Source organism: Corvus moneduloides, chromosome 14, assembly GCF_009650955.1.
Source record: "Corvus moneduloides isolate bCorMon1 chromosome 14, bCorMon1.pri, whole genome shotgun sequence".
Lineage (NCBI taxonomy): Eukaryota > Metazoa > Chordata > Aves > Passeriformes > Corvidae > Corvus > Corvus moneduloides.
The window spans coordinates 7,899,781-7,917,172 of record NC_045489.1 but is presented as its reverse complement, the minus strand read 5'-3'; the positions used below and the strand labels follow the sequence as shown (position 1 = coordinate 7,917,172).

Sequence of the window (17,392 nt, the reverse complement as noted above, 5' to 3'; positions counted from 1 at the left end):
TAGACCAAATTCATCTATTTATCCAGCACTAAGTCCACATTGAATAAAAACTGGCTTTGGACCATCTGAATATGGAGCAAGTCTTGAAAAATGGAATTTTTCCCATGTTTCCCACTGAACCAAAGAGCTAAATAGAGATTTTTGTATTAAACTTGACTTTCCTGCACAGACAAGCCCCAATGAAAAAGAAGATAGATAGGCCAGGTGCTGCAAGACTTCAAAATGACACATGCAGTAAATACAGCATCATGAATAATTTTGCTCAGATCCTTTAATCCAACTCCATCTATAAAGTAGTTTGCAGCAGCTCCTCATATAACTTCTGCAAAAGGGCCCCAGGTAAAATCCCACATCCCTGGCCCAAAGATGCTGTTTGGCCTTGAAACACAAAGTCTCTTGTTGATGGACTACCCTCGATTTTTGGTGCTAGTGTGGGACTCCTACCCCCAACCTCCTCCACAGGGGAGGATTCTGAGCAGAGCTGGTGTCTCCAAGCAGCCAAGGCCCAGCCCTTCCCACATCTCCAAGGAAAGCATCACTTGAAAGCTCCTGTCTCCATCCTGCAGTGAAAGCAAGCCAGACCAAAGCTAGCAATAAAAGTTACGAGTAACCATTCAGGAAGGATCCCATGCTTCCACATCAACTGCTTAGAAAAGTTTCAGTTCCACATTTTTTTTGATCTTAGAAACAATTCAGACATTTAACTGTGCCATCAGATGAGGCAGGAGTCATTTATAGAAGAAAGCTCTAAGTGGCCTTGACACACAAAGAGAGTCAATTAACCTGCAAGGAGAAGTCAGGGGAATAGACTGATGAAAAAGCAGCAGTTACATAATTTGTCCTGGGCTCGGTCTGTCTGTTCTCAAAGTCAGCAGCTTGTCCTACTGGGGATGAGGAGCGGTGTCTGCCCAGCCTCCTCTGGCAGTGCCTCCTTGCCATGGCTCCTGCCCCGAGCAGCTCTACTGCACCCACATCCCCTGAAACACATTCTCAAACTCCTAATCCCTCCCCCACGTCATAAGAGTCAGATTCTTAAAACCCTTTTGGGAAAACAGCCAAGGATCCCTCCCCTGCTGTGAGGGGACTCCCTTGTGCTGGCACCAGACTCCTCAGGCTGCACCATCCAGGCTCACCTGTGATGCTGGTGTCCTGTCACAGCCACCTGGGTGCCAAGGCTGTGCCAAGGCTGTGACTGACACTTGGACTTCACAAGGGCAGTTACTCACATCCTTGGGGTTCCCAGCATCGTCCTCTGCCACCCACGAGCTGAGTGACGCTGTGGCCTAGGACAGCCACGTGCCCTGGCTTGGAGGGTTTAAGCCTCCAGCTTTAAGCCTTGATGGAGCAACCTCCAGCCAGTTTAAGGGTAAAAGCCCCTTTGACACAATGCTATTGGTAAAAAGGTGGTGACCAAGGTGGCCACGCTACTGAGCATTTTTCTTACATCTAAATCTACACAGTGTTACAACGTTTCAGTTACGCAAGCTCATCAAGAAGCAATTTTCTCTTGCAGCAGCCTAGACCCAGCTCAGCCAGGGTGGCTCCAGACCATGGTGAGAGGCAGCCCCAGGTTGTGCCAGCCAGAGATGTGAGCCTGAATGCTGAGAGAGAAAAATTAATACACACATCACTGTGCTACAAAAGCTGCAGGCCTTTGAATGGGAGTTGATTTATTCTTCATGGTTATCTTCAAATGCACAGCTCTGATCTCCTCTCTAATCACATCACAGACAGGATCAGAAAGGAAGCATAGAAAATAACAAGCCAAGCAGACCACATCACGTGTCCCCAAAGTGTGCCAAGGCTGGACTGACACTCGGACTTCACAAGGGCAGTTACTCACGTCCCTAAGTCTAAGGCATGAGAGAAATCAAAAGGCAGCATCTGGAAAGTTTTACTTTTTATTTTTCTAAAATACAAATGTCTGTCTTGTGTTAGTAACTTTAATATGATAGGCCAAATGCATCCAGTAAAAAGGAGGCACTGGCTACATAGAATTCAAAATACTGAAGGTATTTTCTGGAAAGAAATTTATTCTGTTGATCTACACTTCAGATATAACATTGATTCAAATTCATTAGTTATTATTTTTACATCATAATCTTTGAAGTTTGGAACTAATAAACTGGAACTGGAAAAGTTTTTAAAGTAAACTCCTATTAATGTGTAGATATGGATCCATAAAAAACATAACCAAGAATTTTATACACTTTATTAAAAGATCAAAAAATAAACAATAACAATATAGAAGTAACATACTAAAATGAGTAGCATTATGCACATTTCTAAAGCACGTACAAGCACTATAGCAATATAATGTGGCAAAAAGAAAAATAAATTCAAAGCGTACACCCTGTTGGTAGCAGTTGAGGGAATGAACTATCCTGTTATGGAACTGAAATACTGCATTAACCTACGCCAGTCTGGATCCAATGATATTTTAATTTCTTACAATTCCACAGGGCTAAGTGTAGTTGTTTGTATACATTTTCTAAACTATACCATTAAATTGATAACTAATGTTTCCCTTATTTTGTTTTACCAGAAATGCCTATGAGAAGAAGAATGTGCTTCAAAAATCTACTTTACACAGTACAGTATAAATGTTTTTATATATTTAAATTTAAAATTGACAATTTAGGAGAACATTCTTTCTTTGATTTTAGTGATTGCCTAAAATACAATTCTCTATTTATTAAAAAAAAAAAGTGATCTGTTGTCAGGTGATGTAATAAAGGGTGAGGAGTCAGTTCATTTTCATGATCTAAAAAAAAAAAATTAAAACAAAGCTAATTGGAAAGAAAAAAAAATCCCATAATCCAATCTAAGAATGGTCTTATCATCCCCTCATCTGCTAGGATACAAAAGCCATGGCAACAAAATCATTTGGCTTCCACCACTATCAAATAGCATCTGTGTACAGTAATAAAGAACTGGAACCTTGTAATTCGGTGTCAGGTAATTCTCTCTGTTGTGTGTTTGGAAAAATAACTTCATTTTATTTAACAGTTGTGTTATTTTGTATGTTTAAATATCTCCTTTGAGAGGCATATAGAGTTATTTTTGATGATAGAGGATGTCAGTAAAGATCACTAGCAAAGATTCTAGCAGTGTTGTCATGATCATGCTCATACTCCAATGAAGTTTGACCAGCTATGATTCATTTCACATAGTGCAAAATATTTTTCTCTCATAATCCTAGAAATGAGAAAGAGCTTGATTATAGCAATTGACTATGGCAAAAGGAAGCCTTAATCGTGTGGTGGCTTGAACTAGCTGATTATTTTGTATTAAAATCTAGGTTATTATATAACACCACGGAGAGAAGCAACATCTGATTTTTCCTCATTTTAAAGACCCTGGGGCTACTCCAATTCAGCAAACCACCATTTGCACAGCCCCATGGTGCAGAGTGGGCTGGCTGAGCACACACCGGCATCGCCAGGAGTCGGGAATGCTGGCCAAGGAGCTGGTCTTGGACTGGGCAGCAACAGCTCAGCCCCCAACCCTGGGGCAGCCAGGAAAGGGCGACAGTGACATTGGGTGCCACCTCCCACCAGTTCTGCTCTGGGGGACTTGACTCACTGCTGGAGTAAGGACCAGACTCACATCAAAACCAGCTACTTCTCTGAAGCAAAGCAAGGGCTTGGGTTTGGGGGAAAAAAAAAAAAAAGTACTTAAAAAAAAAATCCAACGAAAACTGAAACTTGTTCCAATCAAAAATAAATGGGTCAACACAGGCGCTTCAGCTGCTCCAAAATCCCCCAGCACTGCAGAGCCCCAGCGGTACCAACACAAACAGGAACAAGAGGCTGCTCACTGAGGGGCCACAGCTTTGCTCTTCTGTGGTGGCAACTCAAAGGAGCTTGTTAGTCCCAGCCTGGAGCACCCAGCTGGCCACACTGCTAGGAGCCTTCACGTCCCTGCCCCAGCACCACCTGCAGCACTACCATGTGCCTCTCTAATGAGCACCACGGCTGTCACACAGCAGAAAGAACTGGTCCCAGACAATCCCAACCCATCCCTGTCCATCTATGGCTCACCAGGTCCTTCCATTTTGTTACCTTGCCCCAAAAGGTTAAAAAGTAGTTGTGACATTTCAAATTTGCTCTGGGATTTAAAACACTTGCCACAATGACAGTCACCTCCGACAGACAAACACTTCCAGAGAAAATATAGGATTAGGTCCTAGGAAAAATGTGTGTGTGCTGCCATGGACCTACCAGTCCTAATATGATTCACTGAGAACATAACCTATCAGAAACATGATCTGGGGTGTGTTTGAAAATGTAGGCTGATTAAAAAAAGTAATTTGAATCTTTGCTAGTGACCTTACTAATTCATTCCGCACCGTTTCCCATTCTTTGTGCTGCAGGTTGGAGCTGACCTGTTATCAGTCTGCTGTATAATAAGCTATGGCAAACTACAAAGCTTTTACAACAGCAAAGCAACATCATGCTTTCAGATAAGTTTTATAGCAAAAAACTCCTCCTTTTCAAAGCCTTAGTAATACCTATCTCTTTTACAAACTTTTCCTGTATTATTACAGACTTTTTATATTCAAAATAAGTTCCAAGGATTTCTTTCGTGGACTATGTACATAAGTGCAAAAAAGGTGTGTCTCACACATTCGTACACTAACTGAATCAGTTTAACTGCAGCATATTTGTATCTTCAACACTGTTACGGGGTCATTCCACAATATTTTTTTTCTTATGTACAGTTTTTGCTAATATAAATTAGTATTAAAATAGTTATATGCTTAATTATTTAGCCCTGATCATAACGTAATTGTGTGAGTGTTCAATTTCTGGAGAAAAGAAAATTGCAGGCAAAGCTACAGTACTGAAACAGATTAATTCTGAATTCCCACCGTGTGAATGAATGTGAAATGAAAGCAAGACCGGTTACTATGTTGTAAATACAGGCTGCCGTGTTTCCGAAGTGAAAATACTGTGGAATAACCCTTGCCACACAACAATTTCTACAAGCTATAAAACCTGACTCTAAATCCATGTGTTGTAAACTTCTTGACTGAAAAAGTGACCTTAAAGACACAAATTCAGCGTTCACATGGGACTTTGGGATTTTAAAAATATTCAATCATATCTTTATCTGACAGTATTGAACTGTACCTTTAACAAGCTCATACTGTTACACATCACTTTTAATTTACATGTGAAAATTTCACAAATAATGTATACAAAGGTAGCCATGTTGTAGTTTTGTTGCCATAGCAACAACAACTTAATATAATTAGTTAACAATGAATCTATCATTGTAGGAGTTACATACAAAGTTAATTTTGTTCTTAAACTGTAAACTATACAAACTAGTTACGGACTGTATTCTATACCTTACCATGCTTCAGTGTTGGTTTAGAATATAACTAAATGGGCTGAATACATGTATTAAAAATTTAAAACTTTCTCTAACTCTCCTTCAAAATTAAATTCATTAGTTACCAAAGATATCAAAAGAAGCAATAATGAAAACCTTAAAAACTAATGGTAGAGAAATTAAAATATATGACATGAATTAATGCGTTGTAGCCTACTAACAATGAGTTGTAGCTCTATTTACATTTGGATTAGGCTATCAACTACTTTTTTTTTTTTTAAGTTATTACAGTCTTTAACATACAGTATATACTCTAAGGCCTTCACCAGGCACATGGTAAAATCAGGTCAATATCAAACTAAATCCATTCAACAGGAATGGGAAATTAGATTTTCCTCATAAATTTCACCTTTTTCAATTTTCATGTCTGTGAAATGTACAAGGGATAAACAAAACGAGGACTCCAGTTTCTCAGTCGTTGTGTACCCGCGCGTCCTAGGGCTACTCCTACCGCGCCAGTGCCAGCCCGAGCCAGGCCAGAGGATGTTGCCAGCACACGTGTGTCCTGCTCCAGCCACCTGTGCCACCAACATACACCCAGCTCCAGTGCTGGCTCTGTCGAGTCCCCGCTCCGGTGGGACAGTGGCACAGCGGGAGGAGCAGCGGCACCCCAGCCCGGCCATGCCGACCCTGGGGAACGCTGCGAGCACGGAGCAGTGGGGTGGCCGGGAGCAAAAGCACATCGGAGCGCTCGGGAAGAGGGCCTGCATGGGCTGCCCGGGGACATAACACCTTCTAGAACGTTGCTATGCAAAAATACACAGTCAAAAATCATCAGCTAAAAATTTCCAACTAAAAAACACGGCTGATTGTGAAATCATGTTCCAAATTACTAAAAACACTGTATTTAACAAAAATAATCTTAATAGTTTTATGAATCCATTTTATTTTAAATCCCTCTTTTATTGTCTGCTTATGTTACAGTTTAGTAGTAGTACTTTTTATTGAAACTACTAACAACCTTTTTCCATGAAAATTATCAATCTCAGCTTTCATTTTCCCTCTGCATGACCCGTTTTATCCAAGTTTCAGCATTTCTTGCATATTGTTTGCATAAGGCTGAGAGAAATGGACAAAGAGAAATAACTTTGGATAAATAAAAAATATAGGTTCATGGAAAGTGAGAAGCTTATAAAAATGTCACTAAAATTATATCAATTTAAACAAACTTACATACATCTCTTGTCAAATAAAAGATGATATTCATGCTTTTATGACATTTGTTTAGAGTCACTAACTAGCTTGGTGACTTTGTAATAGTCTATTTAGGAAATTTATAGTCTGGCGACTGGTTTTTTTCTTTTCTTTCTTGAACAAAGAAAATTAGAGCAAGTCATTGCACAACTGGTTTAAATAGTGCTACCTCAAAATGGCATTTTTGCCAAGATTGTTTTGAATTTGGTGAAGTTTAGTGCTTCAAGCTTTTTTTTCCTTAAACTCATTTACAAATTAACTCTAAATTTGCCAGCAATATAAAAACTGTTGTGGCACCTAATATAACTACCCTGAACATCCCTCACTGGACCTCTTTAATAAAAAATAATCCTTTAACACCTTTTGTTTTCAGTGCTTTAAATGTGACATGAAAACAGCTGTATTCTAGGTTTACATTCTATGCACATCTATGCCAGATGTTTAAGTCGATAAATAAAATAGGAGGTTACATCAAAGTGTCAAGATATACAAAAATCCATTTAGCACTGAAAAAATTTCAACCTCCTTGAACTCATAAAGCCATACAAGCTTGAATGCATCCTTTCTGGCTTAAGAAGATCAGCTCTGTTCTTTGTTGAGGCACTGGCACAGGTTGTGCAAAACCCATTTTTGATACACAAATAATTTCAAACAGGAAGTACTCAAATCCACTTTTTCCTCTAACAATGTTATGGCTTTGGGAAACAGAAACTCGGTGGTGAAAAGAACAGGTATGTGGTCGCCAATACAAATCAGAGTCACTGATTTCAGGCCACTCTGCTGCTTGTGAGTGTGGATAGCTGGGAAACATCCACGGACACAAGCAACTGTCAAACTCAGGGTCCATAAAGGAGGTCTTGGGGGGATGTTTTCTTCCCCTCTCTATCAGGATGTGGTTCAAAGTCTGCTGAATTGAACAAAAAGATTCCTCAAGGCCTTTTTGAGCTGGGCTCCTCAAAGGTTCATGCTATGAGTGAGTCTCCATGGGCAGATGGTCAGAACCTGCCCTGGGGCGCCACAGGCTGCATCCTAGGTCCCACTCCATCACTTGTGGCCCATGGAGATACACATCTAGTAAACTATCCGTGCTCACACTGCAGGAGAGGGGGCAAGGAAAATCCAACCAAGGCCAAGGAAGTAGGAAAAGAGAAGAAAATCTGGTTGTCTGAATTTGGCACTCTACAGGACCACTCTGAGCTCGGGGTGGTCGCCCCTCCAGACACTGTGAGCTGGCCTCTTGCTTGACTCTCTTTCTCCTTGTATGGAGTTTGTGGATTTACAGCAGCAAATCCATCTCTCCCATAATGCCAATGACTATCTAGAGCTATGGCAGGGATGGTATCCTCAACCAAATGGTTTGGTGGTATCCTCAACCAAAATGCATTTCTGCAGCCAGATTGTTCAGCAATGCAGCATAACAACAGGCAGGGGTGTCCAGGGTGCACAGGGTGAAATGGTTTTATTCATGCGTATGAAAAGGAGGTATTGAGAACTAGCCCTTGTTGTGCAGCAAACATTGCTCTTGACCAAGTAGAAGGTGCCAAAATAAATCCACTGACCTACAGGAACTCCATTAAGATGAATGTTTATCTACAGCAGAAAGCTTATGCTGAGCTTTTTGCTGCTTTGTTACTGCTGTGTTTGCAGTTTGAGATCACGGGGAAGAAAAATCACCCACTTACAGAAAATGGTGATTAAACAAATGGGGCATGCTGACAAAATTTTAAGAAGAGACACATATAAGATTTCAGGCCAAAATGTTTCAGCATGCATGGTGGAGACAAGCCCCAGGGCTTGGTGCTACCCAGCCTGGGCTGAGCCATGGTCCCGGGCCCTCCCCAGCCAACGGCTGGCACCTGCTCCTCTCCAATGCAATGAGCTTCTGCCCAACTGAAGCTGTCTCACTCCACCACCATTTTTTTGTTTTTTTGTTTTGACTGCACCATGAAAACAGCGAGAGAGATTGTGCGCCGTTTGCAGCTGAGAATGCACTTCAATGGACAAGAGAGCTGCAGAAATCCCTTGATGCTTACCCCTGTCTGATCAAATTGTTCCTGTCCCTACTGAGCCTGGGCTTTTGTGGTTTTGGGGTTTTTTTCCTAAAGTTTCCAGAATCAGCTCATTGTATTGAAAGAAATACCCTGAACTGGACTAAAAATGACAGCTGTCCTTTCATTTCACTGGTACTAAAAATTTGGAGACTATCTGAAGGCAAATTTTAAATGATAAAAGGAGCATTTAACATAAGGAACTTCAGCTGACATTAACAGCAAAATCCAGCAAAGGGCAGAACATTCCTGTGTCGTGTTTTTCAAGCACATAATTCCTGTTTCCCACAATAACATTTTTAGTAAAAAAACAAACAAAACCCCATAAAACCTACAGAATATGAAAACTTAAGACATAACAATAATGAAAAAATGGTATTGAGTATACTTGATAATGATGTACACTTTAAAACAAATCAATAGTCTATGATGTAAACAAAACAGTAAGATAACACTTTAAAAACAAGACAAACATTTATCCATCGATAGTATACAGTAAACCAACAGTCCACTGTGCAGATGCACTTATCAGGATGGTAGTCATAAAATGATTAAGTGTGTTAAAGTAATGTGTTATAAAAGTCTATTATAATTTCCTACTTGTATATCTCATATAACAGAGCGCTGTTTGTTAATTGTTTCTATAGTGCTTTTTTTTTTTTCTTTTTTTTGACATTCCCATTGATCAGTTTTTGGTTAACATGTAGGCTGCAACAGGCTTACTGTAGAGGTGATAGAGAACAATAGAGGGAAGAGGGGAATATATACAGAAAGGCCATGCGCAGCTTCCCACCAAGAAGTCCTGGTGCTCCATAATTTTACTGTTCAGAATTTCAACGTGGTCTGCTGTAGGGGAAAGAAAAAAAACAACAAAAAAGAAATAGTGAGAAGTTAATACATCTATAATTTAAAGTCATTCTAATACTTTTACATCCTCACTGTGTTGCCCAAGAGGTTGTCATTTGTGTGTTGCAGAGAGACATTTTATTCCATTAATTTTCTGATGTAGGGTGAACCACCAATAACACAACTTGGCATCCTCTTAAATCTGCACCTATGGCTTTTTTTGACGATGACAGGACAAATAGTGAAAGAGGGAGGTGGACAAATAATAGTCTGATTTTTGGATGGGATGCCAGGTAGAGGGCGACTAAGGAGAGAGCCAAAGGAATCCCTGATTCATGTTAGCTCATTTCCTTCAGACAGTCACATTAAATCTGATCCTAAGGAGTGACGAGCCAGAGGCAAACTGAGCCCAGAGATGAAACACAGACACAGAAACCCTGTGCTCAGGGGACCCTCTTATGTGAGCAAATTGCCTCTTCTGGGATGTACTTATGAAAATCCTCCACTGAAGGACCCAACAACTTATGTCCTGCAGAGCTAGACTAACCAGCCTGGCTACCAGGGCTACTTCAGCCCTGGAGGAAAAGAAAAACATCTGTCAGAGCAGCAAGTGTTTCAGTTACCAAAGTCCCACTCAGGGAAAGTTTCCTGAAAAAATGCTGAAAACAATCTCAAAAGACTTCAAGATTAAGCTCTTCCAATCAAACGATTTCCATATTGGGTGGAACAGGCTGTTTTACACGTTATGGAAATGGGTTAACATGCCAGGTGTCATGTCTGTGTGTCATTTGAAACAGCAGTACAGTCTAAGCTGAACATTTTCACTAACGTGGATAAGCTTGGTGTCACCCCTGATGAACAAGGTCCACGGCCACAGTTAGCAGGTCATGTATACATATGGTACTTAATTAAGGTCAGCAGAGATAAGGACCATCACTGAGAAAGTAGCTTCTGTTGATTGCTAATAGATATCACTACAGAATTGCTTGCCAAATTAATTTCCAGCATTTAAGTACTTGCCTGTAATATATGACCTAAGGAAGTAATGAGTTGCATATCTGCATATACTAAATGGCTGCTTTGAGAAAATCTGGTGACCTCTTGTTGAATTGGCTGAACTGCTCTTTACTCTCTTGGGGTAAAAAAACACAGTCAAGAACTGAAACTATCCAGGGATTTTCGCTCATGAACATCAGCTAAAACTCACAAAGAAAAGCAATGGAAAAATGACACTGCTGCTATGCCTGTGAAATAATATTCTGTAAGTCCAAGGACAAATTCCTCCATCATTCCCCTCAGAGGAAACTATCACCTTAGGGAAGTCCAGGATCTGCAGGTGGGATGAAGACTGTGTTGCTTATGACATTCATTCTGGTTTTCAACCCACCATGAGCCAGGCCCTCTCTGCAGCTGACTAGCAGAGCTCTGCCCAGACCAAGCCAGCCTTGCAGATGCACAGCAGCTGCTGCTGACCCAATTCTGCTCAGCCCAGGAAAGGACTTATATCACTAATAGCAAAAGAGAAGTTACACCTTTTCATCTGACTCATTACCAGAGCAGTCTTTGCCATCAACACTGCAAATCCCAGAGGCATCTGCAGGCAGCTGGGAGCCGTGTAGAGCAAGAGCAACCTGTAAACAGAGCCATGGGACTGGTGGAATGCACAGGGAGGTGGTGAACATCGCAGAACAAGTACTTGAGACACAGAAAACAGTGCTCGTTATAAACCATGGGGCTGGTCCGTGTCCATGCTGCAGCTGCTGAATTCCTGTTGAATTGGCAGAGCATGAAGCCAGTGGGGTTCCATGGGCTCATCCCTCTCCCTGAGCCAGCCCCGTGTTTAGGGGATGCAGTGCCCATGTACAAATTGATTCACCGTGAAGAGAAATACCAAAAAGGAACTTACTGTTCTATCGGGAACTTCTACATCTGTGAAACAAACATGCTGCTACTCAGTTCATCTACTGATAACTGGGATATCTACAGCAAAAAAAAAAAAAAACAAAGAACACAACACATTAAAACATTGCCTTGAGATCGGGCTGTTTATTCTGTCTTCAGTATCAGGTTAATAAGTACATCAGTGTCTTAAAACAGGATCCACTCCCAAGTCTGTATTTTGCTACACATTAGGTACAATGTATCTGCACCACTACTGATGCCTTGCGGAGTACCTGGTGATTGTACTGGGATTTTGACTCCATAGACTACAGAAATGCCCTGAAACTATCTGGCTGAAACAGGACTCATACAGCCACAGAGCAACACTGCACAGGAATTTCTACTTTCCTCTCATGACCAATACAAGTCTGAGTAAGACCTGATCTACCTGAAAATAATGACAAAGCACAGAAAAAGACTGGCAGTTCCTACTGTGAGCAGTAAAACACTGCCTAGGACTTACGCAGGCAAAACTCCTACTGAAATCCTCATGACCTCACAACCAGCAAAAGACTAGAGGATGCCCCCAGAGATATTACTGGCATTCAGCATGGCTAACAGCCTCCAACAGAATAAAGTGACACCCCAATTTCTTTGGAATAGCTCCAAACCTGAGAGCATGACAAATAAAAATGCTAAAATTAGTACTGGGGGAAAATTTTTTTTAAAACTGTTTGAAATGCCTCTGGTCTAACTGGGAGAAGTTGTGTCACACCAAATTATCAGGAAGCATCACTAGGACAGGTTGTGCATATACAGTTCAGGACGGGTGCAGAAGCAGCCATCACACTCGGTATCTTCAGAGGAAAGTTTTGGAAAGAATTATAGCTCGGCAGACATGCATGGAATCCTGTACACTTACGGCAGTGCTATAATGGCACGTACTGCACATCCAGAATCCTTTCTGTAGGGATGGGTGACATGCTATTGGCATAAAAAAAACTTTAGACTTCACAGCCTCACCCCTGATTTTTGGTTGTTTGGGGATTTTTTGGTAGTTTTTAGAGTCCAATTTTGTGGTGGGGGGAGGCTACTTTGTGTTACCACTTCCGCTTTCCAGCCCAGAGAGAACATGCCAAAAGACCACACGGAAGGATGCTCGGGGTAATATTTCTGCTTGAGACTGAAAGCAGAAGTGCTGCAGGTCTTGTGTGACTGTATGCTCAGGAGACTTAAAGCCCATTTTTTGAGGACCCGGGGGGAGGTGTGTTTTTGGAGAGCCTGCACCCCTGCCAATCGCCCATCCCTACACTCCGGCTGGGCTTGTGCCCATCCCGCAGGTGGTAGGAGCAGCCCCCTTGGATCCCCGGCCACACGCACGCACACACACGCACACGCTGCCTCTGCGAGCCCGAGCCTGCGCCAAGCAGGGCGGAATGGCGCTCGACCCTGCACGGGATCCAGCCCCTCGCCCGGTCTTCGAGATCTGAACACGTGAAAGAAAGCCATTGAAAGGGCCAAACCTGATTGGCGGTAGCTGTTGCAGCGAAGGGGACGCTGGTGGCAGGAGTTGTTGCTGCAGACACAGTGGTGGGCGTAGCACCGTGCATCATGGGCACTTTCGGAAGGGAACCATGGAAGCGACATACGGGAGGGTGGAGTGTATATACATTTTGTTTGTTTGGTTGGTTTTATGTAACCATGGCAACATGTGGTGGATTTGGGGGCGTGGCAGGAATCACAGCAACAAGCCATGTGACATCGTCATGAAGGACACATCGGGGCGCAGCATGCAATCACAGTGCAAAGCAAGACAGCGTTGGGAAAAAAAATAAACAAGAGAGAAGGGGAAAAGCCAATTACAATTATAATTAAGGAAAAAACCAAAACATTCTCAACACTTAGTACATTTATAAGCAGAACAATGATGTATTAGACTCCGAGGGCCAAATTTCCAAAGGGGGGAGAGGATGGGTGTGCTAGCAAAAGCCCATGTCAGCTCGCACCCGTGGGGAGTTAGACACAGCCAGTGCACGTTCCTTTGGGTGGGGACATTTTGGCAAGCGCACCCTCCCGCCCGCCTGGGAAAGCTTGTCCCCTTCCCTCCCCACCCCGTCCCCGCCAGCAACCAGAGGTACATGATGCACTTCGCAGCAGCTGCCGCAGCCCTGTCACCAGGTCTTCTTGCCTCTCTCTAGCAGGGACAATGTTTCGGCATGGGACAGAGCTGGAGGCATGGCAAACGAGCGGCTGGCAGACTGAGCTCTCTCTGTACAAATTCAGCATGCTTCCTTTCCACCCTAATTCTATGTGATTTGGCAAAACTCCCCTCTTGCGGGGTGGGGGAGATGAAGAGGGGATGGGACAGAGAGGGAAAAATACACAAATGCATCTGAACAGCTACAATTTGCAGGAAGAGCATCCAAAAGAACAACACGGCAGCAGGGAGCTTTGGCAGCCTCCTGAAGCTGTGCGTCCCACAGAGCACGGTGCTGGAAGGGATGCTCTGGTGCACACATGGGCATTCCCCAAACCCGAGAGGGTTTTGCGGGGCCGAGAAGACCACAGGAAGGCCCAGCCATCCCCACAAACATGTGGTGGGGAAGCATACTTGCCTTCCCCTCCACCCCAGCAGCCACGGCCAGCCCCAGCATGGAAGGAGCGTGTGGCTGTGGCTGTGCACACTCTGGCCATGAGATGTTGGAACGTGTGGGTTGGGTTTTCCTACAGGCAGAGCTGTATTTGAGGGACTCGGCTCCTTATTATGCAAGCGATGTGTCCTCCCTGCTCTATAGAGATAGGCAGGTTCAAGAGCAGAGTGCTTAGCCATTCATGCCAGAGCTTCCAGACCTGCTCTTGGAAAGCCTTGCACCCTCCCCAGGGCTCCTGCTTCTCTCCCTCTGACTAATGCAGGCACACACCTGGATGCTGGTAGTCTTGCATAACCTTGGCTAGAGGATGAAAGTTCAGCTTTCACCCACCCTGCTGTGCTCAGCAGCTGTAGACAGAGGGGAAGGTCCTCAAAGGCCTGCAGAGGTTTCAGTAAGACCCAGATGCTGAGCCTGAACAGAGTGGATCCCTGCAGCACTAATGAGCACATACTCAGACCCACTGCCTCCCTGCATCCCACGTATATCTGCAGTGGTAACTCCCTATGATCTCCTGTACCTGCACACCTAACACTGCCCTACAGAGATGACTCTCCAGCCAGTCCATGGTCCAAATCCTGCTTCTCTCACTGTACAAGCAGCACCCTGCTCTGGCAGGGGGGCTGACCCCAGATGTGTTCCTCCTTAGCACCTTTGTTAAACCAATCTCCTAAAATATCCTCAGAAGAACAACTAAAAATCCAAACTTAAGTCTGCCTGTTGCTTGATACAAAATAAAACAAAATAAGCCAACAGGATCCTCCCATTGCTATTTCCTTGTGTTAGATGACAATGACTTAAATAGGTTGTAAAGACATTTAAGTGACAGATTCTTGTCTCTGAAGCAGAACTAAATAGGGGTGGAAACACATCACCTTGGATTCTCTTATTATAAGTCACATGAAACACTGCACTGCACAGAAATTAAAAGGGATACAACCATTTAAGCCTCAAAGAAGACAGCAGATAGACAATCACACCACTCAACCACCCAGGTTCTCACTGATGCATACTAACTTGCAATCTCTTTCAGATTAGGAAAAATTGAGAAGTTTGTGTAGAAAAACCTACCAACGCTTGCAGTGGGTGTCATGCACAGAACTGACCCTGCACACCATGCATGGAAGCGTGGAAAGATGAACAAAAGGGATATTTCATTAGTGAAGCTTCAGTGTTAGATATCATTCTAACTAAAAAGCAGGTATTCTCCTTGCAGCATTCAATATTTAAGCACATGCAAACAAATTCTGCATATTGGTAGACAAATAGTTTAAACTCAGTTTTAAGAGATCATAGCAAACCAAATTAATTCTTTAATTCTTGAGTAGTAGAGAATAAACTCCTCCCACCTTGGTATTATATGACACGATTAATCCCAGAAATCTGGGTTGTTTGGGATTTCTTGGGTATTGGGTATGCTGATTTCTTTCTGATCATGTCAGCAGAAAAAACACTGCCCTTAGAAGAACGTCACACTCATGTTAAAACTGACTTTCCAAAAGCAATTTACTCCCACAAGCAGGGACTGGGATTCAAAGTCTCTAGTTTAAGCTGAAAGAGGCATTTATTTTTCTGGACTTGAAAAAATTGCAGTGGTGATGCTGTTTTCAAGAGACAGCCTGACTCCCCCTGCCATGGCAACCCATGATGTTGATCTCTCAACAACTGAACAGGAGATACTAAGAAAAGCAACAGCTCCCTTCCCCTCCCCACGGTGAGGGCTGCAATGTGCCACCTCTCTGCTTTGCTTTCCTGAGCGCTGCCAAGGCCGAGCCCAGATCTGGAGTCTGATGTGTAACATAAATTCATCACAGATCCATCCTCTGACTGGAAATTTGCTGCTCTGCCCAGCATTAATGTCTTCAGAAAAGAGCAGATGACAGTAAGCAGCCCTGTTATGCATCAGCCCTGCAGTAATTTCACTGCCATAAGACCAGCACCACAGCACAGCAAGTACAGCTGGGTACAGCTGATTTATGGTATTCCATCAGAAATGCATGTCCTTATGTCAACTTTGGCAACTGCGACCTTGAGGAAGAGAAGTGTGTAGCCAGCTGGGGGACCTGGCATTCCCCAAAGGGCTTCCTGTTTTCTGTTTTGTGCTTCCTGAAGAAGTATTTCACTTGGCATCTGACAGAACTATTGTAAGGTCAGCTCAGCCCAGCCCCTCCAACACTTTGCAGAGCACAAGGTAAAAGGCTACGACTCCACCTCTCCACATGAGAATCCACTTCCCTGGAAGAACATCTTGGCAGCTGCTGAGTTCTAAGTGCTTCCAAGGGCTGTCATAACAGAAAGGCCACATAAGCACAGGGTTTAGGTCCCCGTTCCCTGGACCCACACTCCACCTGAGAAAGTTTGCTCTCAGGACAGGATTGTCTCTAAAGCTTTTCCCCCGACCCCAAAGAACAACAGGGCCACAGTGCAGGTTCACTGTGTGTTCACCTCCAGGGGTCAGCCCAGAGAAACACTTGGTGTATTTTTGGAAACATCATCTGACAAGTAAATACAGCATTAAACATTAAAAACACTGGGCATTAATTTTCTTATGATGCTCTGAACGATAATAATGATACTAAAACACGAGGTATCAACCCTGGAATAGTCCTAATTCAGCCACTTATAATACTTTCCACTCTAAGCAGGTTTTGGTTTTCATTTGACTGCAGTTAATTTGCCAGTCAGAAGTCAGTCACATCTGCCACATTAATATTTCCAGTCCTATAAGAATTACTGAACTGCATCTTTCAATTTAACTCTGAGACCTTAAAGGTACAATAAAAGCTGGGAGTTAAATTGCTTTTAAAAATCTTAGGGTATTGTACTGGTCAAAAGACAAGAAAGAGGGAAATATATGCCTTTAAAGAGGATTATATAATCTGTATTTACTAGAGACTAACCTTTCCCTCTATAAACATCACAGCTGCTGCAATATGTAGGTCAGTAAGATACAAGCTCAGGAAGGTGCCTACAGGCTCAAGAGAGCATGCATAGAGGTCCATAAGACACTTTAACATGAGTCCATAAGACGGCTACGCAAGAGTCAAAGAATTAATTTGGGATTAACCAGTTGAACCATAAGGAGAAAAACAGAAAATGTGAATTCAAGAAACATGCAGACATTTTTCTTAGTTTGACTGCTTTAAAAAAACCCCAAACCACACAAAAAGGGCTAAGAAGGATCTTTACATGTGAAAAGCTCTAAACTGTAGTAGGTGAAGGGAAAAAAGTCAAACAACAAATGTTAATTTTTCATCCATTTTTAACATGAACCTACACACCAATACTCTTTTGCTAAGGACTCTTACAAAACTGCTCATTAGCTGAACACCAAGGTCACAAAATAAACCATGATGGTGGGGAAAGCGAGGAGAC

The 17,392-nt window shown here is 42.8% G+C and overlaps 1 protein-coding gene across 9 annotated transcripts in view; it reads right to left on the bottom strand.

The window, feature by feature from the left end:
- Positions 1-1,888: 1,888 nt before the first annotated feature.
- The window catches only part of MBNL3 (muscleblind like splicing regulator 3), a 94,887-nt gene continuing 79,383 nt past the window's right edge, over positions 1,889-17,392 (bottom strand). For 4 of the 9 annotated variants that reach the window (XM_032124414.1, XM_032124416.1, XM_032124415.1 and 1 more), the window contains exons 7-10: positions 15,089-15,124; positions 12,893-12,987; positions 11,395-11,468; positions 1,889-9,488 (exon numbers count right to left, since the gene is read on the bottom strand). In XM_032124414.1, coding sequence (XP_031980305.1) covers positions 11,412-11,468; positions 12,893-12,987; positions 15,089-15,124 — 188 coding nt within the window. In that variant the 3' untranslated portion in view covers positions 1,889-9,488; positions 11,395-11,411. The remainder of the gene's footprint in view (positions 9,489-11,394; positions 11,469-12,892; positions 12,988-15,088; positions 15,125-17,392) is intronic. The other 5 variants (XM_032124418.1, XR_004243133.1, XR_004243134.1 and 2 more) reach the window with 5 other exon arrangements.